The sequence below is a fragment of the Chionomys nivalis genome, chromosome 11 (assembly GCF_950005125.1).
Source record: "Chionomys nivalis chromosome 11, mChiNiv1.1, whole genome shotgun sequence".
Lineage (NCBI taxonomy): Eukaryota > Metazoa > Chordata > Mammalia > Rodentia > Cricetidae > Chionomys > Chionomys nivalis.
Window position 1 is genome coordinate 19,292,271 of NC_080096.1, and position 24,644 is coordinate 19,316,914.

Sequence of the window (24,644 nt, forward strand, 5' to 3'; positions counted from 1 at the left end):
AACTGGGATCCCAAACATTTACATGGTGGCTCACAACCATCTATAACTCCAGTTCCAGAGCCTGACACCTCTTCTGGCTCCCTTGTACACCAAGCGCTTGTGTTTTACATATGAATATGTAGTCAAAGCATTTATATACATAAATAAAAGGTGGCCTCTAGTACCTAAGACCAGAATGTGTATAGTCACAGATCATGGTCCCAAAACAGGTTCTCCTAAGCAAGATGTGGTACTTGATAGTGAAAATGTGGGCTCCTCAGCTGGCTTTGGAATCCAGGTCCTTTCAAATAGGAGGAGCCCCAGGGGAGAGGAGACAAATGGCTGTTCTGTGAATGTGGATGGTCAGAGGTGCTAAAATGGCCATGGGAATTGGTCGGTTAGAGAGAGGACACCTGGCATCTATGACATGCCATCTGTACCAGATACCTGTGTGCCAGCTGTATGTACCAGATACCCGTGTAGTGTACCAGCTGTACCAGGTACCTGTGTACCAGCTGTATGTACCAGACATCTGTGTACCAGCTGTATGTACCAGACACCTGTGTACCAGCTGTATGTACCAGACACCTGTGTACCAGCTGTATGTACCAGACACCTGTGTACCAGCTGTACCAGGCACTTGTGCTTCTTGGGTCCCACTCCAGTTTGCATAGAAAGAAATTATTGCCCAAGGCGGATTAAGAAACTTGCTCAAGGCCATATGGACTCTGTCAAGGTTGCCCAGGGGGCAACTCTGTAGTCTTAGTGGCAACTCCTCTGTAATCCTCCCATTACTGAAGCTCTTAGAAAACTTTCTAACTTTACTCTCAAAGCAGTTTTCTATTGGCCCCTGTGGCAGAGAGGGTCTGCTACCCATTCCACAGATGGACCAGCCAAGGCCCCGAGCCAGCCCTGCAGGTGTGGCATCCTTTGGTTACAGGGGGAATGCTGGGCCCCTGCCACAGCCACAGGGACCTGCAAAACTGGCCCTGGCTGCTCTGACAGCTGCTGTGGGTGCCCCAGTGCACCTGGGGAGCTGCAGTCCAGGCCCGGTTTTGCACCAGGCCCTGCTGAGGTGTCTCCTCCTCCTCCTCCACCTCCTCAGGGCTGGGGCAGCTGCAGCTGGGCGCGTCAGCGAGTCAGCCTTGTCTACCCACTGCTCTTCTGGGCTCTGAAACTCCTTCCTGGAGAACTGGAGTTGCCTTCGAAGTTGCCCTCCCTTCTGGACCCCTCCAGGTAACACACCTCTCCTGTCAGTGGTCTAAGGGACAGGCACTGCCACCTGGTGTCCTGAGCATACTCTGGCACCTTGGGAGCTTTGGGTGGGGAAAGTACGAGCAAGTCTATGACTCTGGCCTGCCCAGGCAGATTGACATACTTTCTGTCACCAAAGGGTCTGTCCCATGGTGTCACTATGGGGTAGGGGAGGGCACCAGGAGCTTGATCTGCCTTGGAAAGAGAAGGAATTTGAGGTAGAGAAAACCTGGACTTGGAGGCCCACAGCCCAGACTGAGCAGACTTGCAAAACAAGGCCAGGCCCAGTCTGGCAAATGTTCCTCCGCTTTCACACACAGACACATCTGGTGGTCCCCGGGGCACTAGGGTACACACCACAACACAGCCTGGGCTGGCCAACCACACAGGAAGGAATGCACACACCCACACGGCACTATCTCCCAGAAAGTCACTGCACATAGCGTCAACACTCCTTGGTGACATACAGTATGGTGCAACCACACAGCGCTTAGGCTAGGATGCTATCCCATCGCCTGACCTGCACATATGTCCACCCTGCTAATGCAGCAGTTCAGCACAACACAGCAACGCTCATACACCATGCCACAGAAGAGTCTCAAGCCGCCCTTCTAGCTGGCACCTCCAGCACAGCCATTCTGGGAAACAGTCACTGGCAGGGCACAGGTGTCTGCCCAGGGCTACACAGATGTGGATGAGCAGAACCCCCCCCCCCTCCAGGGAAAGCAGGGTAGGAGAGGACACCTGCCTGCTAGGCTTGGACACTGACTCAGCTGGGAGGGGACAGGGGCAGGAGGAGACAGGCACAAGCCAGGACCTGTCTCTGAGCTGCCCTGCTCCCACTTCAACTCCACCTGGAGGCCTGGCATGGAAGAGGTGGGGAGAGGAGAGGAGAGACTGCCCAGTGAGGCCAGGCCAGGGCCATTACTGAGTGCTGGGCTCTTGCCACGCCCACACGCCCCTCTCAGCTGGCAATGTCTTCCTTCCGGAGTGGCTGTGGTGCCTGGGCATGAGTTGTTTCGCCACCTGGGACCTCCAGCCAAGTTTGGGGGTTGGGGAGCCCCTGTAATCAGAGGGGCTCAGAATCTCCTCCAAACAAGAGGGTAGTGCTGTTGTCGGGGAGTCCCAGGGCGGGTGGCCTCAGTGGAACTGGGTGCTGTAGTTACCTTGCGGGGGGGGGGGGGGGAGTTGGGGGGGAGGTTGGGGAGGAAGTTGCCTCAGACAGGAAGGCCAAATGGGCCAGGCAGGGTGGAGGGAGGTGAAGGCAGAGGCAAGCTGGGTTGGGAGGCTCCCTGGATAGGGGCTTAAGCGTGAGCAGTAGAGAAGGCTGGGTGTGCATTTGCGTGCTTGTGCAGGTATATTTGTACATTTCACTAACAATCAGGTTATGTCGTGTGCAAAGTACTGACTTCCTGTTCACAGCTGGGTTAAATGGGCAGAGAGAGAGAGAGAGAGAGAGAGAGAGAGAGAGAGAGAGAGAGAAGCCGGCAAGATCTGTGAATATGCAGGGCCTGTTTGTGAGTAGTTGTCTCATTTGTGTGGACATACTGTGTGCAGATTTAAGATTTACTGTGCGGGCTGGAGAGATGGCTCAGAGGTTAAGAACACTGACTGTTCTTTCAGAGGTCCTGAGTTCAATTCCCAGCAACCACATGGTGGCTCACAACTGAGATCTGGTGCCTTCTTCTGGCCAGTAAACATACATGCAGACCGACACTGTGTACATAATAAATCTTCAAAAAAATTTTTAAAAAAGATTTACTGTGCACAGCTCTTGGGTTCAGGTCTCTTGTGTAGTGTGCACAGTCCCGTCATCCGGAACGTGTGTAGGTTACCTGTCCTTGTCCAGGTATCCTTGTGCCCCTACAACTGTGACTAGAACAGCAGGTACACGCGTCAGTGTGCACTGCCTTGCAGTTCTCTGTGTGTCCTTAGGGGCATGTGCACATGTGCTCTGTGCCCTGTAGCCTTCTTTAAGTGCATCCCCCCACGCTCCACCTCACCTTGACCTGGCCTTCCTTTGATTGCTCTATAACTTGTGTGTGTGCTTGGGAGAGAACAGGCCATTGACTCCAGGAGGCGCTGTGTATCTGAGAAGATACTGACCCTTGGTCTATCCCCAGGAAGCTACATATGCCCAGCTGGGGCACAACCCCAGCTGATGCCCCAGAGAGGCCACACATCTCAGGAGAGGCTTTGGGCCCTGCCCTCTCTCCCCATGGCATATGGGCCAGAACCGGACGCTGAGGGATTGCTGGACCTCAGCTTCCTGACAGAGGAGGAGCAGGAGGCCATCACTGATGTCCTCAAACGAGATGCCCGCCTGCGCCAACTGGAGGAGGGACGGGTCAGGTGAGACAGGACAGCCACCAGTCAGAAGGAAGGGATTCAGGGTCCTTGGAGGCTGCATGTTAGGTCTGGGTGGTTCTTGGCTTGACTCCCTGGTTTCCACTGACCTTGGCCAACTCCAAACCTGTACCAGGTCCTCCCTTAAGTCCCCCTGTCTCTGGGCTTCACACCTTGGGACAGGACACTTTGGTGGACAGACATCACCTGTCCTTAATACGCTGCTGGCCCCTCCCCAGCCTCAGAACATAGCGTCAGAGCCTCTAAGTGAATCTACAAGTCACCCTGATTGGTCCCTGTCAGCTCCCCATCTCGTCCATTTCCCTATAAGCCCCACCCAGATATCCATAAACCTGTCCTAGCCATGCAGTGCTCCCAAATCCGAGTACTCTTCCAAGCCTAAAATGCTCCCCCCCCCCAGAAGAGCAGCAGAGGCCGAGGACCGCAAGGGTGACAAGCACTGTGGGGCCGCTGTGTAAACTGGGGCTGCTGCCTTGACCTTGAACCTCACCATTCTCAGCTAAAACAGAGCAAAGGGTCCATGGAGATGGCTCCATGGGTAAAGCGCTCACTGCATAGCTGCGAGGAGGAGCTCAGAGCTCCAGCACCCATGTAAATGCCAGGACAGTATGGTGGTCCACCCATAGTCCCAGTACTTGGGCAATAATGATTGGGAATTCCTGGAGCAAGTTCTCTGGCTAGGCTCGCCAAATCAGTGAGCTCTATGCAAGTGAGAAACCTTGCCTCAATATATAGGATATATATGTAGCTAAGTTACAGAAGAATGGGCCAACTTCAGTTACTGACCTCCACATGCAAACACACACACGTGACAACATACATGAGAGCACACACGCATGCGTGCACACCATACATACATTACACATACATGTGTTATAAATAAACTACCAGGCATGGCCCACAATAACCACTTCATGAATAATGATTATTATGCTTCTAAACCTTAGAGAATTCCAACTTAGCCTTTAAGAAATAATTCACAGGGGGCTGGAGAGATGGCTCAGAGGTTAAGAGCACTGGCTGCTCTTCCAAAGGTCCTGAGTTCAATTCCCAGCAACCACATGGTGGCTCACAACCATCTGTACTGGGATCTGGAGCCCTCCTTTGGCGTGCAGACATACATCGAGGCAGAATGTTGTATACATAATAAATAAATAAAAAAAAAAAAATAATTCACAGGTCGGCTCCTCCAGGAAGCCTTCCTGGGTTCCTACAGAAGGTCCTCTTACCTCCATCACTGAACCTTCTAGTCTGGATTCTGTCCCCTCAGTAGCCTGAGCGGCTCCAGGACAAGGGTCATGTGTGTTGCTGTTGAGCCCTTGTCCCTGGTCCAGAGTGGGTGTCGGGAAGGCTGGTTAGGTGAGTAGAGACAGCTGTGTCCTCCACTATCTTCTAGCAAGCTCCGAGCCTCGCTGGCAGACCCCGGGCAGCTGAAGATCCTGACGGGGGACTGGTTCCAAGAAGCACGCTCCCAGCGGCATCACTATGCCCATTTTGGGTCTGACCTTGTCAGGGCCTCCATCCGCAGGAAGAAGACCTCCAGGGGTGAGGAGGGAGGGGGAGCTTTGGAAAGCCAAGGGTACAGACTGTAAATGGGCAGGGCTGGGCTCTGGGTTCTAGTCCCGCCCCCCCCCAGTGTCTAAATAGCCCCGCCCTCTGCGGGCTATAGGAGGTGGATGGGCATCTCCTGTGGGCCATAGCCATTATGGAGCATCCAGAGAATGGAGGCTCATAGAGTTTCTCCCCTGAGCCCAGGAGACCAGACTCTGGGAAGTGATGGTGAGGCAGAGGCTGCTGGGATAGACACTGCAGAGGAAGAGCCAGAGCCAAGGTGAGGAGGAGGCATAGAGAGGAGAGGGGGCTGCCAGAGTTGCCCAGCCCTGAAAACCCCGGCTCCCTCCTTCTAGAGTCTCCATAGAGATGGCTGCTCCAGAGAGGCACAGCGAGACCCAAGTGAGTACCCAGTGCCTGGATAAGCCAATAGCAAGCCCATTGTGGTTCCAAATGGGGATACATGCTAGGGAAGGAACCCCCATTACTGGGAATCTGGGGATTTGGGCAGCTCTCTTCTGTGCTCGGGGCTTCACCACCTTGATCAACCTGTGACCTGGACCAAGCCTCTAAGGCAATTGTAAAGCCAGTTATAAAGAATAAGGCCTCAGTGGTGGTGCACGCCTTTAATCCCAGCACTCGGGAGGCAGAGACAGGCAGATCTCTGAGTTCGAGACCAGCCTGGTCTACAAGAGCTAGTTCCAGGACAGGCTCCAAAGCTACAGAGAAACCCTGTCTCAAAAAACTAAAAAATCCCAGCACCACATAAACCAGGCATGGAGGCCTGTATCTTGGCACTCAGAAGGTAGAAACAGGAGTAGGAGTTCAAGCTCATCCTCAACCACACGAGGCGTGAAGCCAGCCTACTATAAAAAAAAAAAAAAAAAATGGGGCTGGGTTAAAGCAGGTGAGGCTGAGGCCAGGGACTCTCAGATGTTACTGCCCCACCGACTGAATCTAGGAGTCAGGCTGGCACATCAGGAGGGACAGGCCTGGGATGCCAGGGTGTGAAGTACAGGCCTGACTGGTCCTGCAGCTGGTAGCCAGCCCTGCCCTGAGGGCAGCCCTACTCCAACACTGAGGTGAGCTGGCTGGAGTCTCTGACCTCTGACCCCAGCATAACCCTTGACCCCTTCCTCATTAACCCCCATCATGAGCTCTACCCTTTGCTTTCCTCAGGGACCTGATTTTCCCTCACCATATGTAGCCTCAAAGACTTCAGATCATGAGGAGGAACCCCAGGCTCAGGAAGGTGAGTGGGAGGGTGAGCTGGGGAGCAGAAGATATTGAGGCGATCAGAGGCAGTGTTTAGTGACCCCCCAACTACCATGTTCACCTTCCTCTTCTCCCTGCCCTCCCACCCACAATGGGGAGCCCCAGGTCACCTCTCGGGCCTGAAGCTGACAGGAGACTAGAGTTCTTAACAAGTCCCTCCAGGTTTGCTTAGCGACACACACAGGAGAGGGGCTCTCTCAGTAGCTTGTGCCCCACCAGCCCCCGACCATGGGGGTGTGCAGGTGGCAGAGACGGACCCAGCGCTGGATCCTGAGCCGAGGGCGGAGCAGGAGTCCAGGCCGCCTGCAGCCCAGGTAGGCGGGAGTAGCCAGCTCGGCTGTTCTCAAGACCGGGAACGGATTCCACACCGAGAGTGTGTGTGCCCCGGGGATGAGACCTGTCGGTGCCCCCTGCACGGTCCAGGGAAGTAGAGGATGCCCCTATCACTTCTCCCCTCTCCAGATCAAGGTGACCTCCGAGATCCAGGAGAATGGGGAAGAGGCCCCAGGACTCGGCCCTTCGCTCAACCGCATGCTCAGCAGCAGCTCCTCTGTGTCCAGCCTCAATTCCTCCACGGTGAAGGACTAGGGAGGGGCTGGACGGGGTGCCCAGGCAAGTCCTGCGGTGGGAAGCCTGCCTGGGACCCTGACCTCCCACCCCGCCCCGCCCGCAGCTGAGCGGCAGCCTGATGAGTCTGTCGGGGGAACCTGAGGCTGGCACCGTGCAGGTGCGGGGTTCAGTGCACTTCGCACTGCGCTATGAGCCGGGCGCTGCTGAGCTGCGAGTACAAGTGATTCAGTGTCAGGGACTGGCCGCCGCCAGGCGTCGCCGCTCCGATCCGTGAGTGACTACCCTGCAGATAGGCTGCAGGGGGCTTGGGGGCGGCGAGGGCACTCCTAGACCCAGCCTGCCACTCAACTTGCCTCAGCCTCAGTTTCCTCCTCTTCAAAATGGGCACGAAAGTGTTATTGGGAGGCATGCTAAACTGGATACCTATTAATTGATTAGCACCAGGCCTCCACGCGGAGCGCTGTGTTCTGGATGGTGATTGGGGAAGCCCCCAGAGCCGGATGATGGTTCTCGAAGGGCCCCCTTCTTACCTCCAGCCTTCACCTCCCTCGCCCAGGTACGTGAAAACCTACCTCCTCCCGGATAAGCAGAACAAGCGCAAGACGTCGGTGAAGAAACGGAATCTGAACCCCATCTTCAACGAGACTCTGCGGGTGAGGCGACAAGGGTCCCCTCCCCGCCCCCTGAAAAAACCTGGTTGCCTTTTGTGGCGGCGTGAGTGGCAGGGTCCACCCAGTTCATCTCGCTGGTGGCTCTGGGCCTTGTTCTGTGAGGGGAATGACAGAATGACCCGGCCTCTGCTGGTTAGCACAATCCAAAGCCTGGCAATTTGTGCTGGGTTGTGGTAATGAGACCCTAGTTAACCTAGAATCAGGATTCCATCTTCGTAAGGACCGTGGGGAGACCAGCTCCGGTCAACAGGCATGCCACAGCCACCAGCGCGCTCCACTGAAACTACCTCCTGTCCCTAGCACTCCGTCCAGCAGGCTGATCTCCCAGGACGCGTACTGAAGCTGTCCGTGTGGCACCGCGAAAGTCTGGGTCGCAACATCTTTCTGGGAGAGGTCGAAGTACCCCTAGACACGTGGAACTGGGACTCTGAGGCTACCTGGCTCCCCCTACAACCCCGGGTAAGGGCTGGTGTGCAATCGATCACAGACATCCCTCCTTTACCCCACGAACCACCAAGCACCTGCAGAAGGTTCCACAGAGCCTCGCTGGGCCTCAAACTGGTTGTTACCCTTAGGCAAGGCTTGCCAGCCGGGATGCCCCTTCCTGGAGTGTTGCCCATCGTCCTCAGCGGAGCCCTGTCCCCAGTACTCTTCTCTCAACCACCATGTCCCAGCTGCCTCTGGAGACACTACCCCTGGCCTGTTTCACCACTGAAAGGCCCACCTTCTGCTTTTTCAGGTTCCCCCGTCTCCAGACGAGCTTCCCAGCCGTGGACTGCTCTCTCTGTCCCTCAAGTACATCCCTGCCGGCTCAGAGGGTAAGCGAGAGGCCAAGCTGGCCAGGCCCTTGGGACGTGAGAGACCTGTTCCATGAGGTGGTGGTCTGAACTGGAGTGTCCCCACAGGAGGAGGACAGCCTCTGAGTGGGGAGCTACACTTCTGGGTAAAGGAAGCTCAGGGCCTCGTGCCACTGCGGCCAGGATCCCTGGACACTTACATACAATGGTGAGAGGCAGCCTGACATGTCATTCAGTACCTTCCTTCTGCTCCCAACCTCTGACCAACCTGTCCTTCCAACCCAGATCAGTTGGAAGTGATCAGCTGGGCAAAGGGTTGGGGTCCTGCGACAGCTGGTGGGGTGCTTGCTTAGCAGGCATGAGGTCCTGGCTTGGCTCCCAACAAATTTCATAAACTAGGGGTGGAGGCAGAGGGGTCAGTTCAAGGTCACCCATGGCTGCACAGGTTATATAAGACCCTGTCTTAAAGGTTTAGGCAAGGCATGGTGGCATGTGTTTAATTCCAGCACTTGGGAGCCAGAGGCAGGTGCATCTCTGTAAGTTCCAGGATAACCTGGTCAGCCAAGATGACAGAGTAAGATCCTGAACCGGTTTTTTTTTTTTTTTTTTTTTAGACAGGGTTTTTTTATTTTGTTTTTTTGTTTTTGTTTTTCGAGACAGGGTTTCTCTGTGGCTTTGGAGCCTGTCCTGGAACTAGCTCTGTAGACCAGGCTGGTCTCGAACTCACAGAGATCCGCCTGCCTCTGCCTCCCTAGTACTGGGATTAAAGGGTGTGCATTACCACTGCCTGGCAAGACCCTGTCTTACAAAAAAAAAAAAAAAAATCGGGGTCAGGGGAATTGAGGAACTGTATCTTAGCTAGGGTTTCTATTGCTGTGATGAAACACCAAAAATGATCAAAAAGCAAGTTGGGTAGGAAAGGATTTAATTGGCTTGTACTCCCACATTGAAAGAAGTCAGGACAGGAACTCAAACAGGAAAGCAACCTGAAGGCAGGAGCTGCTTACTGGCTTACTCCTCGTGGCTTACTCAGGCTGCTTCTTAGAGAACCCAGTACAGCCAGCTCAGGGGTTGCCCAACCCACAGTGGAATGGGCCCTCTCACACCAATCACTAGTTAGGGACATGCTCTGTAGTTGCCCACAGCCAATCTTATGGAGGCATATTTTTGTCTTGCTGCTATTTTTTGAGACAGGGTTTCTCTGTATAACAGCTCTGGCTATCCTAAAACTCAATTTGTAGACCAGGCTGGTCTTGAACTCACAGAGATATACTCGTTTCTCCTCCTGAGTGCTGGGATTAAAGGACTGGGCCACCACCACCTGGCACGAAGGCATTTTCTTAATTGGGATTCTCTCCTCTCAGAGGGCTCTAGCCCAGTGGTTCTCAACCTGTGGGTCACAATCCCTTTGAGGGTCACAATATCTGATATTTACATTATGATTCACAACAGTATCAAAATTACAGTTATGATGCAGCAACAAAAAAATTTTCTGGTTGGGGGGGTCACCACCACATGAGGAACTGCATTAAAGGGTCACAGTGTCAGGAAGGCTGAGAGCCATGCTCTAGTCTGTGTCAGGCTGACAGAGAATCAGCCGGTACAGGCTCCATTCTGTGGAGGCTGTGTACCCATAGCACTTACCACGCCCAGAAGGCCACAAGGGCCCCTTCTTGGAAATCTTGGAAGGACAAGCTATGGAGCTTGGTCCTGAACTTGTGATTCACTGGACGGTGACTGTGGTTGTCTTTCACCGTGTTGGGGACCAAAATGTTTCAGAGGCACCCTAAGTAGTGTTCCACCACTGAGTTACACCCTCAGCCCTGTGGTTTTCAAAGTAGGCGTTGGAGAACCTCTAAGCATTTCTGGGTGTTACCTTACCCTCAAAAAGTAAAGTGGAGGCAGGTCAGTCTAACTCTGGGTTCCCGTTTGGGTTTTCTGTTACGGCACATCCGAGGAACATTCTGCAGAATGGTTCAGAGGCTTTGGAAACTCAAGGAGGTGGGTAGGGAATACTGGAAGACATCGGGCCGGGAAAAAGCAGAATTGCATTTCAGAGACTTCTCTCTGGGATCCCGGGGACAGTAGTTATCAGTTTCAAGAGCGACCACCAAGAGAGGACTGGTGTAAAGGTCCCAAAGCAGCGAGGGCTGGAGGGCTGGTCTCAGGCAGGGGCCAGGGGAACACGGACATATGAACGGACAGGCCATGGTCACTGGCTGGCTTAGCTAGGGAGTGTTAAGGGGTGGGTCACTCAATACCAGCCCTCATTTCTTACCTGTCCCAGCTCAGTGCTACCTGACGACAGTCGGGCCAGCCGGCAACGCACGAGAGTGATCCGGCGAAGCCTCAGCCCTGTGTTCAACCACACCATGGTTTATGATGGCTTCGGGCCTGCCGACCTACGCCAAGCCTGTGCTGAGCTCTCCCTGTGGGACCACGGGGCCCTGGCCAGTCGCCAGCTGGGGGGCACACGCCTCAGCCTTGGTACAGGTGAGCAGAGCAGGGCCCGGAGGAGAGTCAAACCTGGAGGCGTGGGCTCCAAGGGTGGCCTTGGACACTTCCTCCCTCCTTTCCATTTGTGTGTGTGTGTGTGTGTGTGCGCGCGTGTGCAACAGCCTGGCTGTCCTGGAACTCACTTTGTAGGCCAGGCTGGCTTCAAACTCAGATCTGCCTGCCACTGCCTCTCAAGTACCGGGACCACCACACCTGGCTTCGCTTCCCTTTCTTAAACTGTCTTTAAAGAACTGGGGGTGACTGGGTACAGAGCATAATCTGGAACAAGAAACTTTTTTGGAGGGGAACCTGAGGTGTCCAAAGGGACAGCACCCTTCACTCTGGCCCACCCATCTCCAGGCAGCAGCTATGGGCTCCAAGTGCCCTGGATGGATTCCACACCTGAGGAAAAGCAGCTGTGGCAGACACTCCTGGAGCGGCCATGTGAGTGGGTGGATGGCCTTCTGCCCCTCAGAACCAACCTGGTCCCCAGGGCATAGCCCTGACAAACCCCTCTGTGTACCCCCCCAAAGTATACCCATGGCTGGAGTCAATAAAGTCTGTTCATGGAGCCACCGCCTACTGAGCAGGGGATGAGGTCTGACTGGTAAGGCGTTAGCATGAAAGAGCCCAGAGAATGAAAAAGGGTCACTCAGACATGGAGACCTCAAGGGACTGCTCCTTGGACATGCCCACCCCCACATACACTCTTCCGAAGCTGCCAAGACAACGTGGTAACAAGTGCTCTGTTTAATAGTCTCTGATTGTATGTAGTGTCCTTGGGCGCCTCCCTAGTTAGTCCCGCCCACTAGGTTGGGGCCTGGGGCCTGCAGTTGCTCCTGGGTCCTGGGACAGGTGTGTCAGAAGCGGTTTGTGTCTTCTCTATTCCATGGCAGCTGTGTCCCATTGATGCCATCACTCAGCCTCCCGGGGTCCAGGGGTAATTGGTGTGGCTCCTGCTCGCTGTGCCAAGATGGCTCTCCAAATTCGGTACACCATCCCTCCTCTGGGGACACCAAGGGTCAATGTAATTCAGCCAGAAGAAGCCCTGTGCTCTCTTTAGGAACCACTATGTACAGAGGACTGTGGTTTGCAGGGAGAAATCAAGGCAGGCTCACAGCTCTCTCCTTTTCTCTCTCCCATTCTCTCTCCCTCTCTCTCTCTCTCTCTCTCTCTCTCTCTCTCTCTCTCTCTCTGTGTGTGTGTGTGTGTGTGTGTGTGGTTCATCCCTGGAGGTCCCAAGATGTACCTGATTCGGGTGTAGACGAGATCATCTTGTGTGGCACAGGTGAGCAGGGTCTGAAGGGTGAAGCTATGGCTCAGGAGCTGGTTGTGACCCAAGACCCACAGAGACAGGGAAAGGTTACCAAAAAAAGTTACAAAGAGATACAGCCAGAAACTCAGGTTCTTACTTCTTCCTACTAAAATTCTCAGGCAGGTTACTTCCCCCTTGCGGCCTCAGTTTCCCCATCCATCTAATGAGAGGAGCATACTAAGAACTTGCCCAGCAAGGAAGGTCTCTGTAGTAGGGAAAACCTTTGGAGAGCTGGAAGACAAACTAAGGCGCCGCCTTTGGTTGGTGGGGGTCACGGACAGGGTCAGGGACAGCAGAATGTGCTTGCTTACCGTTTGGATAGTGACTGTGTCTACACTCAGTTCCTGCAGCCACTGCACCAGGCTCTGGTCCTTGGAGAGAGTGGCTGTCAAACAGTCAGGCAATGAGTCCAAAGGTGTCCCCTGCTAGAAGTAACCCTGCACGCCCCATTCCCCAGGCAAGTCTGCTCACCTGGGGGCTCTGAAGCCAGGGCATAAGCCCTGGTCTCTGCACGCACCCCATGTAGGGCCTGATGCATCAGGGCCTGGCACTCCCGTTCTTTCTCAGCCAGCACATCTCGAAGCCTGTGGAAGGGCGGGGGGGGGGGGGAGCGGGGAGAATGGAATAACCTGCGGGTTGAAGCCTGTGCAGCTTATTGAGGTGATTCCAAGAGGCTGCACCTGTCAGTCTCAGCGCGCAAGAGGCCCAGCTGAACGGTTAGTGGCGGAGGCCCCTGCTCTGGCGGGAGCTGGGGCTGTAGCTGCTGGCTCTCCTGCGGTTTCTGCGAGGACTCCGCTTTACTCCACTCCTCTGACTTCGGTGAGACCGCTTTCTTCTCCACCTCTGCCAATTCGAGTGGGCTGAGCTCAAGGTGGGCGCGACGCCCGTTTAGGACTCAGAGGGCCCGGGAGTTGGAAGTGGGTAGTGACCAAACAGCGCAAATCAGGATCCTTCCCGCCTCACGGAACTGAGCCTCCAACCACCCAATTTTATGGTCGCCACGCCTCCCGGAGCCACACCCTCAATAGCCACGCCCCCTCCGTCCTGCTGGCGGGCTCCAACCCCGCCTACCCGCGTCCAGCACCGCCAGCGCCGCCCGTACGGCACGGCTGAGTAGCGAGTCCAACACGAACATCCAGTGTGGGCGGATCTGGCGTCTGCGGAGGATCTGTTTCACCTGGGAAGGGAGGGAGGGCGCGGCTGACACAGTCTGAACCGCAAACAGAGGTGGGGTTTGGGTTGCCAAGCCCTAGAAAGTCTGGGACAGAAAGGTGGGCGGACTTGGGGTCAAGGGCGGGACTGGGAGACCAGGACTGGAGAGACTTGCTTCTTCCCGGAAGTCATAGAACTCTAGAATATCAAGTCCTTGCTGGGAGCTCACGACCTGTTATTGCACAGCCCTAACTGCGAGGAAGCTTCCTCACCGCTTCTGGAAATGCGAAGAGCGGCCCATTCAGAAGGGCAGGCTCCAGGCCCTGGGCCCGCAGCTGAGCTTGCAGGGCCCGCAGCTCTTGGGCCAGTTGCCGGCGGTTAGGCGTGTGGATTTGTGCCCCGAGGCAGCGAAGCAGCTGTTCCACATGATTCCTGCTGAGTCGAGAATCCTGAGAAGAGAGGAGCCGTCCGTGGGTGTTCCTATCCGCAGTCAACCTAGAAGCTAGCTGGTGGGCCATCAGTCCTTAGCCCAGCCTGACCACCAGGGGGCGCTGGGGCGGGCCGCCCACCTGTTCCTGCTCCAGTAGATTCTCTGCTAGTGTGGGCAGCTCCTGTTCCAGCACAGAGGCCAGCATGGCCCGGCGCTTGCTCTCCTGGTGCAGCAGACTCAGCCCCGAGCTCTCCTCGGGGGAGGCGGGTTCCTCGGCTGCGGGCTCCTCAGGCACACTGGGCAAAAGGATGAGCATCAGATGAAGGGAGGGCAACGCCACGCAGCCGCCTCTGCTGCAGGGTTTGAATCCTGGCCCTTTTGCTTTTAAGCCTACTTCACGGGGATAATAGAAATTAAGCTCAGCTGGAGAGGGGCAGAGTGAACACAACACGCATCTGGGGAAGTGCAGGAGGGAACAGATGCTGTTCTTATAAGCTGTCAGGGTGTTCGGGACTCAGGGAGGCCTTTTCTGGAAGAAATGAATAGAAAGGCAAAACCAAATGAAAGAAACCCACTCCAGGACCCTAGGCACTCACCGGAGCTGGCTAGTGTCCCCATAACTAAGGCAGCGCTTTGGCGGACTGAGTGGGTGCTGCGAGGGTGCTTGGGGTCTCGGAAATGTCTGAGACTGCGTGGTTGAGTCAGCTGAAGGACTGGAGTCAGTGGAAGGGGCGCCTGAGGGAGGAACAAGCCATCAATCAGTCTTCCCACCAGCTCAGCGCCTCTGCTCTCCGCTCCGCTGCGTTCACTTCCTCCACCCTCAAAGCACCTGGGGGCTGGGGAGTAGGACGAGGAGAGCCGGGACTGCAGCTCCTCTTCCCTGGCTGCAGGAAGGGGTCGCCCAGCAGCTCTTGGGCACTGGCTCGGAGGCAGGGATCTGGTTCAAAAGTTCGGAGAAGGAAGGCTTGGGCCTCAGCTGACAGGGAACTGGGCACTGGAGGGTGCACCTTGTACATGCCCACCTGTGGAGGTGGGACAGACCGGATAAAGCCAAGATTAGATGTGTTCGTCTGGCTCCACCCATCCTCCAGAGGCTACACCTCAGAGGAACTCACCTGAAACATAGCAGCCTGCGGGCTCCCTAGTTCGTGGAAAGGTGGTCGACCTGTGGCCATCTCAATCACAGTGCAGCCCAGAGACCAGATGTCAGCTGCCTTTCCATATCCTCGCGGACCCTGGTCAATGATTTCCGGGGCCATATACTGCAGGGTCCCTAGAAAAGGAATCAGAACAATGGCAACCCAGGCTTCAATGTCTCCATCATCCGCTGGCCACCTGCCCCCAAGGTGAACCCATCATCTCAAATAGTGGGCATCAGATTCCTAACATGAGTTTCATCATCTGCCTAGGCTCCATCGCCCGCCAAGCTTCCATTTTTAAGCTAGGCTGTATGGCGATCAAAGACTCCATCATCCACAGCTTGTACATATTTCACCGTCTTTCCCCCAAACTCTATCCAACCCCCTTTGCCTTACATCTATCTGAGGTGACAAACTCACTTTCATCAGTTGTCCAGCCTCGGAGTCTAGCGTTTATCACCTCCCCCTGGATCTAGTCACCTGCCCCCAGATTCCATTCACCCTTAGAGCTGTAACTCTGCCCAGAAGAAACTCCATTCCCCAGAAGTCTCCGAGAGTTCACCACCCACCTGTGAAAGTCTCTGTGCAGGGCGTGATGCCTGCCAGCCGCTTGGAGGTGCCAAAGTCAGAAATCTTAAGTAGTCCACTGAAGGTGTTGATCAATACATTGTCCCCCTGATGGAAGTGGACACTGAGATTGGCCCCTGAGATGAACTAGACCGCCCCCCCATCTTGAGACCTGAATCTCCTGGATATTACATCCTGAGCCAGCCTCTATCGAATCCTCCCCCAGCTGTCCCATGTATATGCCCTACTTGGTGCTGCCGTCTGCTCTGGCTTCAGACATGACTTTTCCTCCTTCAAGAGACCTCTCTGCTAGGTCCCCCACCCTTGCAAAGGTGGGCTCTCTCATTCCAAACTGCCAGCTTCGGACCGGCACAATGTCTCCCCCACACCCGGCAGGCTGAGTGGACCAGCCACAGGGCTGACCTTGATGTCCCGGTGCACAATGCGGTTCTCATGAAGGTAGCTGAGTCCCTGCAGGATCTGGCGTGTGTAAAAACTAATAGTACTCTCGTTGTCCTTTAGGGGTCCCCACACCGACCTAAGCAAGGAGGACAGGCTGCCTGGGCAGAGACAATTCAAGTTTATAATTTACACCCGCTTACTCCCCTCAATGTCCCTCTGCTCCAGGCCCAGGCGCACCCATTCCCATGACCCAGACTCCCATCCCCAAACCCACTCTGCCAGGTAATTCTAGGTGACACACACCCACGCTAGAGTTCATTCCCCCCTAGGGTTTGCCACCCCTGTCTGACTCCATTCCCATGCCCCACACCTCAAGGTTTCATTCCCCTCCCACGCAGGACTGGTACCTCCAGGCACTTCCTCCATGAAGATCTTGAGGTAGCCACCCTGGCTGGCCGAACCCAGATAGCGCACTATATTCTTATGGCGCAGTCGTTTGTGAAGAGCTATCTCTTCATGCAGGGGCTGGGAAAACCTGGGAATGTAGAGAGGGCAATGAGCAAGATGTAAGCAGAGATAATCACCCACAGCCCTGTACCATGAGACCATGCTCCCAGAATCAGCTTTCTACACTTACATTACCCCGCCCACAGGCCTCTCCCATCTGCCCCACTCACTGTAGGGGCCACATTCCCAGCCATGGTTCCATACCCACAGCCGCTCAGTTCTCACGTCTCCCCGGACACACACACCTGACCTGCTCATGCCCACCCTCCAGAGCCCTGGGACCTGCGTGAACCAAGGCAGCACACCTGCTATCCCGCTCTGGAATCTCCTTGATGGCGATTCTCACCCTCGTGTGCCTGTCGCGGCCAGCGTACACCACCCCATACGTGCCTTTGCCCAGCACCAGCCGCTCACCGGTTTCCAAGTACTCATAATCAAACTGAAGGGCACAGAGGGTAAGGACCCAGCTCAGCCCAGCTGGGCCCTTCGCTCTTGGCTTCTCCTCCAGCCCCCCAGTTCCACAGCCTCACCTCCAGCACCTCCCTCGCGCCCTCTGCCTCCTCAGTGGGTGCTGAGGAATCTGGATTCATCACCAAGACCTGAATGAGGCCACAGAACCTGAAGAGGGCAAACAAGTGGGAAAGGCAATCTAGACAGAAACCGTCCCCCAAGAGCCCCAGGCCGACTTTGCCCCCCCCCTCCTTTCTCTCGGTCCCCTGGGCATCCCAGCCCCAACTCCAAAAGGCTGAGCGGACCATTGGCAGCGCTCGATGCTGGGGAAGCACAACTGGACATCCTGGGCGGGAGGAAGTGCGTAGAGGAAGCAGCAGCGCTGGTCCAGCTTGGAGGCGCTTGGGAAAGAGAGAGGCCAGTGAATGTCAGGCTTGGCCGGGCAGGGCCTTGCTGAGGGTTCTGCCTCTCACCTGATCCCACAGATGGAGGGGACTGGGAAGGTCCAGCTGGAAGAATCCTCCTGCAAGAAGAAAAAGTGTATATGGGATGTGTGTGTGTGTGTGTGGGGTGCTGGGACTAGATGGGGTAGGTGAAAGGAATGCATAGCAGTGAGAGGACTTAGGGGGAGCTTCACCTGAGTCCCTGGTTCCAGCAGGCTTAGGGTCACTGCGCTCACTGGGTCTGTCCCCTGAATCGTGAGCCTGGCAGGCAGCAGGACTTTGTTAATCTCCAGCCGCAGCACCTTCAAGCAGTAGGGGAAAGAGATCTGTCAGGAGCCGCATGCCTGGACCCTGGCTCCCTGGCTTCCACTGGCCTCACCAGGCACTGGTCCACCTGAGGAGAGGCTGCGTTGAAAGGCTGGCAGGACTGTAGCAAGAAGTGCAGCCAGAAGTGGGCTCGCAGCATGGGTCCTCCCGAGGGCTCTGGCGTGGGTCTGAAGTGCTGATACAGCAGGAAGGTTTCCATCACTGATACCAAGTACCTGAGAGCACACACAGCCTTGGCCTCAGCTCAGCCTGGGTGTCGCCTGGCTGCGGATAGTCAGGACAGGGGCATTGGGTGCCATGGGCAGTGGCACCAACATGTTGGGGTCGTGACTGGGAGGTGCCAATGGACACAGGTGCAGGAAGGAAGAAGGGGCCACCTACCATATGGGGGCATTGAGCTTGTACAGCTGCTCTGCAGCCAGTACCACCTGGATGGGGTCATTGGCAAGGATCTGGGCTCCCAGGTAGAATCCTACATCCCAGTAATACTGCATCTTCGCCACGCAGCCTTTGCGGGCTAGCAGGCAGCCCAGCTTCATGCCTAGTGGGGTGGTATGGGCTCCAGTGAGTGTAGGTGCAGGAGCGAGGAAGTCCCAAGTGTGGGTCACACTGAGTTTACATGAACGCAAACAGGGGCCAAACGGTAGGTGTGGCAAGATCTTGTCCTAGCACAGGTGAGGGCTTGGGCACAAGTGGATGTGGAATTCAGTCTGACAGACACAAGCGTGGGCTTGGGAAGAATGTGGGATTCAAAGGCTCCCAAGGCCTCCAGCGTGGTTATGAGCAGATCAATCACAAAGTCGATGTGCTGGTGCTTCTTGCTGCCCAGGGTTCTTTCCTTGCCCTCTCTGGACCCTGCACTGGGTACAGTGGGCTGGCAGCAGGGCTTACCTATCAGCTGGAGTTCCTCGGAGTCTTCAAACTGCTGGCCAGCCGCAATGAGGAGAACCGCTGCATTGATGCCCGAGTGCAGGCTGGGCTCCACATCAAAAGCCTTGCGGTACCTGGAGTCAGGTTGGGCAGGGGATACAGGGCTGGCTAGATGCCCACAGCCCCATCCCTCATCCTCCTGGCTAAGCCCTGTACCCGCTCTCTTGTGTGAGTTACCAGTGATAGGCCTGCTCCAGGTGCCTCGCATTTTGGAAGCCAGAGCTGAAGAACATGTCCTTGTAGACACGACCACACATGCAGTAAAGATCGGGTGCCACGGGACCTTCATGCTGCACCAACGGCAACAGCACACCCAGGGCTTTCTCCCGGTCCCCAGGCCTGTTCCTCCTAAGGCAGAGGAAAATGGGTGAAGATCTGATGTCTGCTGGTTCTGACCCACCCAGTCCAGCGACCCCCTAGGCCATAAACAGAAGGGACCTTTCTAAGGGTTTAATATTAATAAACCCCAAATGACACTGATCCTCGCTGGCACTGATCTCTAGAGTTAGTGACCCCGGGTGGAAGTGATTTATTTCTAGTTGCAAATAGCTCTAAGGGGTAGGACCTTGGACAGCTATGACCCTGTCAAGGGGGATGCCAGTGTTCTTGCTCCACAGAGAACAAGCCACAGGGACCCCGGGACTCTGACCCAAACCTTGGCCCACCACTCACCTGTTGAGGGCAAAAGTGTAGTGGAAACGGACATTATGCTGCTCAGCCACGTCACAGGTGGGCAGGGCCTGCAGCGTCTCCACCAGCTCTATGATGGCTGAGTAGTCCTGCGGGAGGGAACGGGCATGGCCAGGATGAGCCCTTGACAAGGAGGAAACTCCTTATTGTTGTTGTTGGTGGTGGTGGTGATTTTGTTTTTCAAGACAGGGTTTCTCTGTGTAGCACTGGCTGTCCTAGAACTTGCTCTGAAGACCAGGCTAGCTTTGAACTCATAAAAATCCGCCTGCCTCTGTCTCCTGAGTGCTGGGATTAAAGGTGTGTGTAACTACTCTTGGCAGAGGAAAATCTCAAGATTGAGCCTGGGGGCCGGAGAGATGGCTCAGAGGTTAAGAGCATTGCCTGCTCTTCCAGAGTTTCTGAGCTCAATTCCCAGCAACCACGTGGTGGCTCACAACCATCTGTAATGAGGTCTGGTGCCCTCTTCTGGCCTTCAGGCATACACGCAGAAAGGATATTGTAGCCGGGCGGTGGTGGCGCACGCCTTTAATCCCAGCACTTGGGAGGCAGAGGCAGGCGGATCTCTGTGAGTTCGAGACCAGCCTGGTCTACAAGAGCTAGTTCCAGGACAGGCTCCAAAACCACAGAGAAACCCTGTCTCGAAAAACCAAAAAAAAACAAACAAAAAAAAACAACAACAAAAAAAAGGGGGCTGGAGAGATGGCTCGGTGGTTAAGAGCATTGCCTGCTCTTCCAAAGGTCCTGAGTTCAATTCCCAGCAACCACATGGTGCCTCACAACCATCTGTAATGAGGTCTGGTGCCCTCTTCTGGAATGCAGGCATACACTCAGAAAGAATATTGTATACATAATAAATAAATATTTAAAAAAAAAGAAAGGATATTGTATACATAATAAATAAATAAATAATTTTTTTTTTAAAAAAAAGACTGAGGCTGTCCAGTTCCTGATACTCTCCTCCCCAGACCCTGAAGACTCTGCAGAACTCTCTTAGGCCACGCAAATTCAAGCCCATAACTTCCATGGAGAACCCACTGCACATGCTCTGCTGGACGTTTCTAACCTCACAAATGCCCTCTAAGGCAGTGACATGATCATCCCTCAGAAATAAGAAACAGGGATGGGCCGGGCGGTGGTGGCGCACGCCTTTAATCCCAGCACTTGGGAGGCAGAGGCAGGCGGATCTCTGTGAGTTCGAGACTAGCCTGGTCTACAAGAGCTAGTTCCAGGACAGGCTCCAAAACCACAGAGAAACCCTGTCTCGAAAAACCAAAAAAAAAAAAAAAAAAAAAAAAAAGAAACAGGGATGGTGCAGGCCCTTAATCCCAGCACTCGGGAGGCAGAGGCAGGCAGATCTCTGTGAATTTGAGGCCAGTCTGGTCTACAAGAGCTAGTTCCAGGATAGGCTCCAAAACTACAGAGAAAACCTGCCTCAAAAACAAAGCAAAACAACAACAAATAAACAAAAAGAAAGAAATAAGGAAATGAGGGTTGGAGAGATGGCTGAGCAGCAGCTAAGAGCGCTTGCTGCTCTTCCAGAGGACCAAGTTCAGTTCCCACATACATACACACAATTAAAAAATAAAATACATCTTTAAAAAATTAATAAAGCCAGGTGTGGTGGCACATGCCTTTATTCTAGTACTCACGAGGCAGAAGCAGGTGGCCCTGTAGGCTAGCCTGATCTACATATCAAGTTCCGTGGCAGCCAGGGATACACAGTGAGACTATGTTTTTAAAAAAAATAATACCAAAACAAATAAGGAAATGGAGGCTCAGAGAGCTTTGGCAATTTACTTATAGCCATCAGCAAGGCTCAGCCAGGAGTTGAACTTGGATTTGTTTGGCAACAAATGCCTGTTATACAATGATCTTGCTCTCTCTTTCCTATTTAGGTTTTGGTACAGGATCCCTTGTAGCCCAGGCTGGCCTCAAATTTGCTTGTAAACAGGATGACCTGAAACTCCTGCTCTCCCTGATTCTACCATTTGAGTGCTGGAGTTACATCCTATGTCATGGCCTTTCAGAACGCCGGTGACACACCTGTACATCGCGGTAAGACAGCAACAGATTCATGATGATATCAGGGCTCAGCAGCTCTACGCTGTCCAGCCTCCTCTGCAGGCGAGCCAGCTCCTGCCTCAGCTGCTGCCCACTGAATCGCTCCCGAGCCTGCCGGATATCCTGCCGAATGGTCTCCCGGAAATAGCCGCTGATGCCCAAGGCCAGGGAAGGGAGGGAGAGAGAATGATGGGCCTGTCCCTCAGCCCTAGCCCACTTCACCCTCATCAGCCTCTTCCTGGTGCCCCCTCCTTGTGAGCCCCATTACCAAGAGTCTGTGGGTGTGGCCTCCAACAGGCGGGCAAGACGGCCCACCAGGGGAGTGAGCAGGGCTTCAGTGCCTGCCCCAGCCTGCACTAGCCCATCAGCCAAGCCCCTAAGGAGGCCTGCATCACCACATAACACCCGGCCAGTGGCTGTCACCACGTAAGGGATCAGTGTGTAGCTGCCAACACAGTCCTGGTGGGAAAAAGGCAGCAATCAGTGGAGATCACACACAGGTCAGCAGAGAGTAAGAGAGTGACCAGAGATTAGTACCAATGAAGACAGCAATAGAAGAAAAGGGTCATGGTCACACTTTTACAAGAGGAGGCGACATGGAGCAGAGGGTCACACTGATGTCAGAGGTAAATAAAGAGTTGGGGAAGATTAGTGGCAGCCAAAGGTTAAAACACATAGCATGAACAGTAAATTCTGCTCACCGAGTTCTTCTGGAAAACATCCTCCTGCAGGAGGCAGACAATCAGATACTGGCATTTTGGGAAGCCCGAACCCCAACTGACCCTACACCTATCCCTACTACCCATCTGGCCACTTACACGCAGGGCCTGCAGGCCGGGGAGCTCAGTCTGGGAACAGAGGAGCACATTGTTGGTCATGCTGAAGCTCTCCCGCACGCCCAGGTGGTAGAACAGGGAGGGCTGCGCCAGGGAACTGCTCACCTCCAGAACCACCACATCTGTGGACAGAGGTGTCTGTCAGTCTGAGAGCTGACACAGCCCCAGGGCCAGGAAGATGCTCAGCCCCAGCACCACCACATCTATAGACAGAGGTGTCGTCGGCCTGAGAGCTGATGCACAGCTCCAGGAGAAGGAGCCTGGGGATGTATGCCACTTCAACTACCCTGCCTGCACCTCCTACCAGGTTCAGCTCTGCTCTAGAGAACTTACCAATGCTTTCACAATTCTTGTATTGCTGGTGTTACGGAAGATTGTCCAAGGACCCTCATCCCACTGAGCCCCCAAAATGAGCTATATAACAGTGCTCCCGCTGGGCATTTCCACATTATGTAGGAGACGGGAACTTTGTAAACAGAAGTCCTGTGCTCTGACTCCTCAACCTCGTCTCACTCATCTGTCTCTGGCTTATTTCATGTATATATGTTTGTGTGTGTCCGTGTGAGTGGATGATAGGAGAGGGCATTAGATCCTTTGGAGATGAAGGTACAGGTGGTTGTGAGTCACCCCATGTGGGTAGTAGGGATCTCGGGTCCTCTGGAAGAGCAGCAAGTGCTCTTAACCGCAGAGCCATCTCTCCAGCCTTGAAGTCAGGGTATGTGAAGACAATTCTGTGCTTTTATGTGTGCGAGTGTAACTTTCTGTCTGCAAGGGAGGGATTGTATGACTCAACACGGAGAAGTCCATGTCTGAATCTGTGGTGTGCTTGGGTCAGCCTTCATTTTTAAGCTGCGATTTCAAAGATATCCAGGAAACACGGTTCCCTGACTCTGGGAGAAACAAATAGGGATGAGGTGGAGTATCCGGGTAGGTGGAAAAGAGAGGAATTTGCCTTCTTCTGACCTCTCCTCTGGCCGCCCTGTCCTCCTCCCAGACCCATTCCTGCCCCTCCCATTCTCTTTTGACCCCCAAGTCTCCTAGAATCCAATCCGGATGGGTTGTCTCAGCGCTTCCTTTCTCGCCTCTTTAGACCGATTCTTGGTTGTAATAACGCTAACTTCTTAGCTGCTTCCACCTAGTGGAGACAGCCCCTTGCCCTAAACCAAGCACCATCTCAGGATTCACGGAGAACAACGTGAGGTCATCCTGAAAACGCGTTCTCCGGCCTACGCAGAGAACCACAGCTCTGCCCCTCCCTAAGCCCCGCCCCTAGAGCTCGCCTGCCCCGCCCCACCTGCGAGGCACCACGCTAACCTTTGGGACTCCCAAATCCATTCTCGAGCCCCACCACATCCATAATCCACTAAATTCCCGTGTCGTTATCAAAGCCCCGTCTTAAGTCTTGCTTTAGCTTATCATAGACACCGTAGATCTGATACCCACGCCCGCCCCGTCAGGGGTCGCAGAGCTCCGCCCCTTGCCCCGCCCGAGCTCAAGCCCCGCCCCCAGGGGCTCACCCGCGTTGTAGAAGGAGTCCAGCGCCGCGGTGTCACCTAGAGCCAGCGTCGCGAAGGGCAGGCTGCGCAGCTGCGGGGGTGGCCGCGTGCCCTGGAGCTGAGCGCAGGCCTCGCGCAGGCATCGCAGCGGCAGCGGCTCTGCCTCGGTTCCCGCGCCGGGCTCCACCTCCGGCCCGGGCTCCCGGGTCAGCACGTAGACCACACTGAGCGGCCGGCTCCGCGCGCAGCCCCGACCCGCAACCGCGGGGGACGAGCGGCCCCGGCTCAGCGCCTCCGCCAGAGGGTCCTGCCAGCAGCTGCCCGCGCGTTCTAGAACCCCGGCCCCGGGACACGGACCTGCCATGCGGGGGCGCTCGGGCGCCGGGCGTGGAGGACCCGGGACAGGGCACGAGGCTGGGGATGTGAATCCAAGCCGGGATCCGGAGACGGGCTGGACGTGCTCACGTTCCGGAAATCTGAAGTCCAGAGAGAAATCTTTGCTCAAACTTTCGTGGTCCTTTCAGATCTGCAATACAGGACTGGGTTCAGGGAATCTGGGGTACCCAGTAATCCTCGACTCACAGGCAGGTCACAGAAGGATCCTGGGAATTCAACCGGCAGTATGCGACACCCAGACTTCTCAAGGGAGTGCTGGCAGTCACTGTTCTGCCCTCACAAGTAGGCTGGGCCCAGCCCTTTCCCGACTGGGAAAGCTCCACCCTCGGCCCTGGGGCAATGCGGCTCCCCAGCGACTCTCCCTCCCTGCTCTCCCGCTAGAACCTCTGACACTGTCCACTTCCGGAACAGCCTGTGCCCCTATTCGGGCCAAATACTGTGGACTGCTCCCTGGCAGGCGCTCCTAAGATGTGTGACCCCGCTAAGGAGAGGGAAGAAGGGGCCCTCGCCATGCAGGGAGCTGATGAATGAGAGGATGTCAGG

The 24,644-nt window shown here is 55.1% G+C and overlaps 2 protein-coding genes across 3 annotated transcripts; one reads left to right on the forward strand and one right to left on the reverse strand.

Annotated features, from left to right (window-relative positions):
* Positions 1–1,125: 1,125 nt before the first annotated feature.
* Sytl1 (synaptotagmin like 1) lies at positions 1,126–11,504 on the forward strand. The gene is made up of 15 exons (XM_057784560.1): positions 1,126–1,215; positions 3,357–3,585; positions 4,997–5,145; positions 5,356–5,431; positions 5,508–5,553; positions 6,331–6,403; positions 6,646–6,740; positions 6,889–7,002; positions 7,100–7,266; positions 7,553–7,649; positions 7,968–8,126; positions 8,407–8,485; positions 8,573–8,672; positions 10,752–10,957; positions 11,321–11,504. Exons 2-15 carry the CDS (start codon positions 3,395–3,397, stop codon positions 11,458–11,460), a joined length of 1,692 nt encoding a protein of 563 aa, XP_057640543.1. The 5' UTR covers positions 1,126–1,215; positions 3,357–3,394; the 3' UTR covers positions 11,461–11,504.
* On the reverse strand, positions 11,354–24,362 carry Map3k6 (mitogen-activated protein kinase kinase kinase 6). Of its 2 annotated transcripts, XM_057784558.1 has the most exons (30): positions 24,288–24,362; positions 23,727–24,181; positions 22,192–22,331; positions 22,075–22,098; positions 21,642–21,832; positions 21,356–21,524; positions 19,295–19,401; positions 18,800–18,970; positions 18,584–18,696; positions 18,074–18,233; positions 17,745–17,907; positions 17,560–17,667; positions 17,396–17,445; positions 17,228–17,323; positions 17,003–17,090; positions 16,778–16,911; positions 16,373–16,500; positions 15,987–16,123; positions 15,566–15,671; positions 14,973–15,130; positions 14,687–14,879; positions 14,454–14,592; positions 13,997–14,153; positions 13,700–13,876; positions 13,347–13,452; positions 12,956–13,118; positions 12,747–12,859; positions 12,587–12,660; positions 12,210–12,286; positions 11,354–11,966 (listed from the first exon to the last, which is right to left on the reverse strand). In XM_057784558.1, the coding sequence occupies exons 2-30, from the start codon at positions 24,067–24,069 to the stop codon at positions 11,876–11,878; spliced, it is 3,876 nt and encodes a 1,291-aa protein (XP_057640541.1). In that variant the 5' UTR covers positions 24,070–24,181; positions 24,288–24,362; the 3' UTR covers positions 11,354–11,875. The 2 variants fall into 2 exon arrangements, with proteins under 2 accessions (XP_057640541.1, XP_057640542.1); XM_057784559.1 differs by lacking the exon at positions 22,075–22,098 and having other exon boundaries at positions 23,727–24,354.
* Between the last annotated feature and the right edge of the window lie 282 nt (positions 24,363–24,644).

Excerpts from the sequence above, each read along its gene's own strand:
- Map3k6 (XM_057784558.1), bottom strand. The coding sequence starts at position 24,069 with ATGGCAGGTCCGTGTCCCGGGGCCGGGGTTCTAGAACGCGCGGGCAGC. Across the intron at positions 18,971-19,294 it reads TACACTTTTGCCCTCAACAG|GAGGAACAGGCCTGGGGACC; the intron begins GTGAGTGGTGGG and ends CCTCTGCCTTAG. Across the intron at positions 14,154-14,453 it reads GGGGACACTAGCCAGCTCCG|TGTGCCTGAGGAGCCCGCAG; the intron begins GTGAGTGCCTAG and ends CCTTTTGCCCAG.
- Sytl1 (XM_057784560.1), top strand. The coding sequence starts at position 3,395 with ATGCCCCAGAGAGGCCACACATCTCAGGAGAGGCTTTGGGCCCTGCCC. Across the intron at positions 3,586-4,996 it reads CTGGAGGAGGGACGGGTCAG|CAAGCTCCGAGCCTCGCTGG; the intron begins GTGAGACAGGAC and ends ACTATCTTCTAG. Across the intron at positions 10,958-11,320 it reads ACGCCTCAGCCTTGGTACAG|GCAGCAGCTATGGGCTCCAA; the intron begins GTGAGCAGAGCA and ends ACCCATCTCCAG.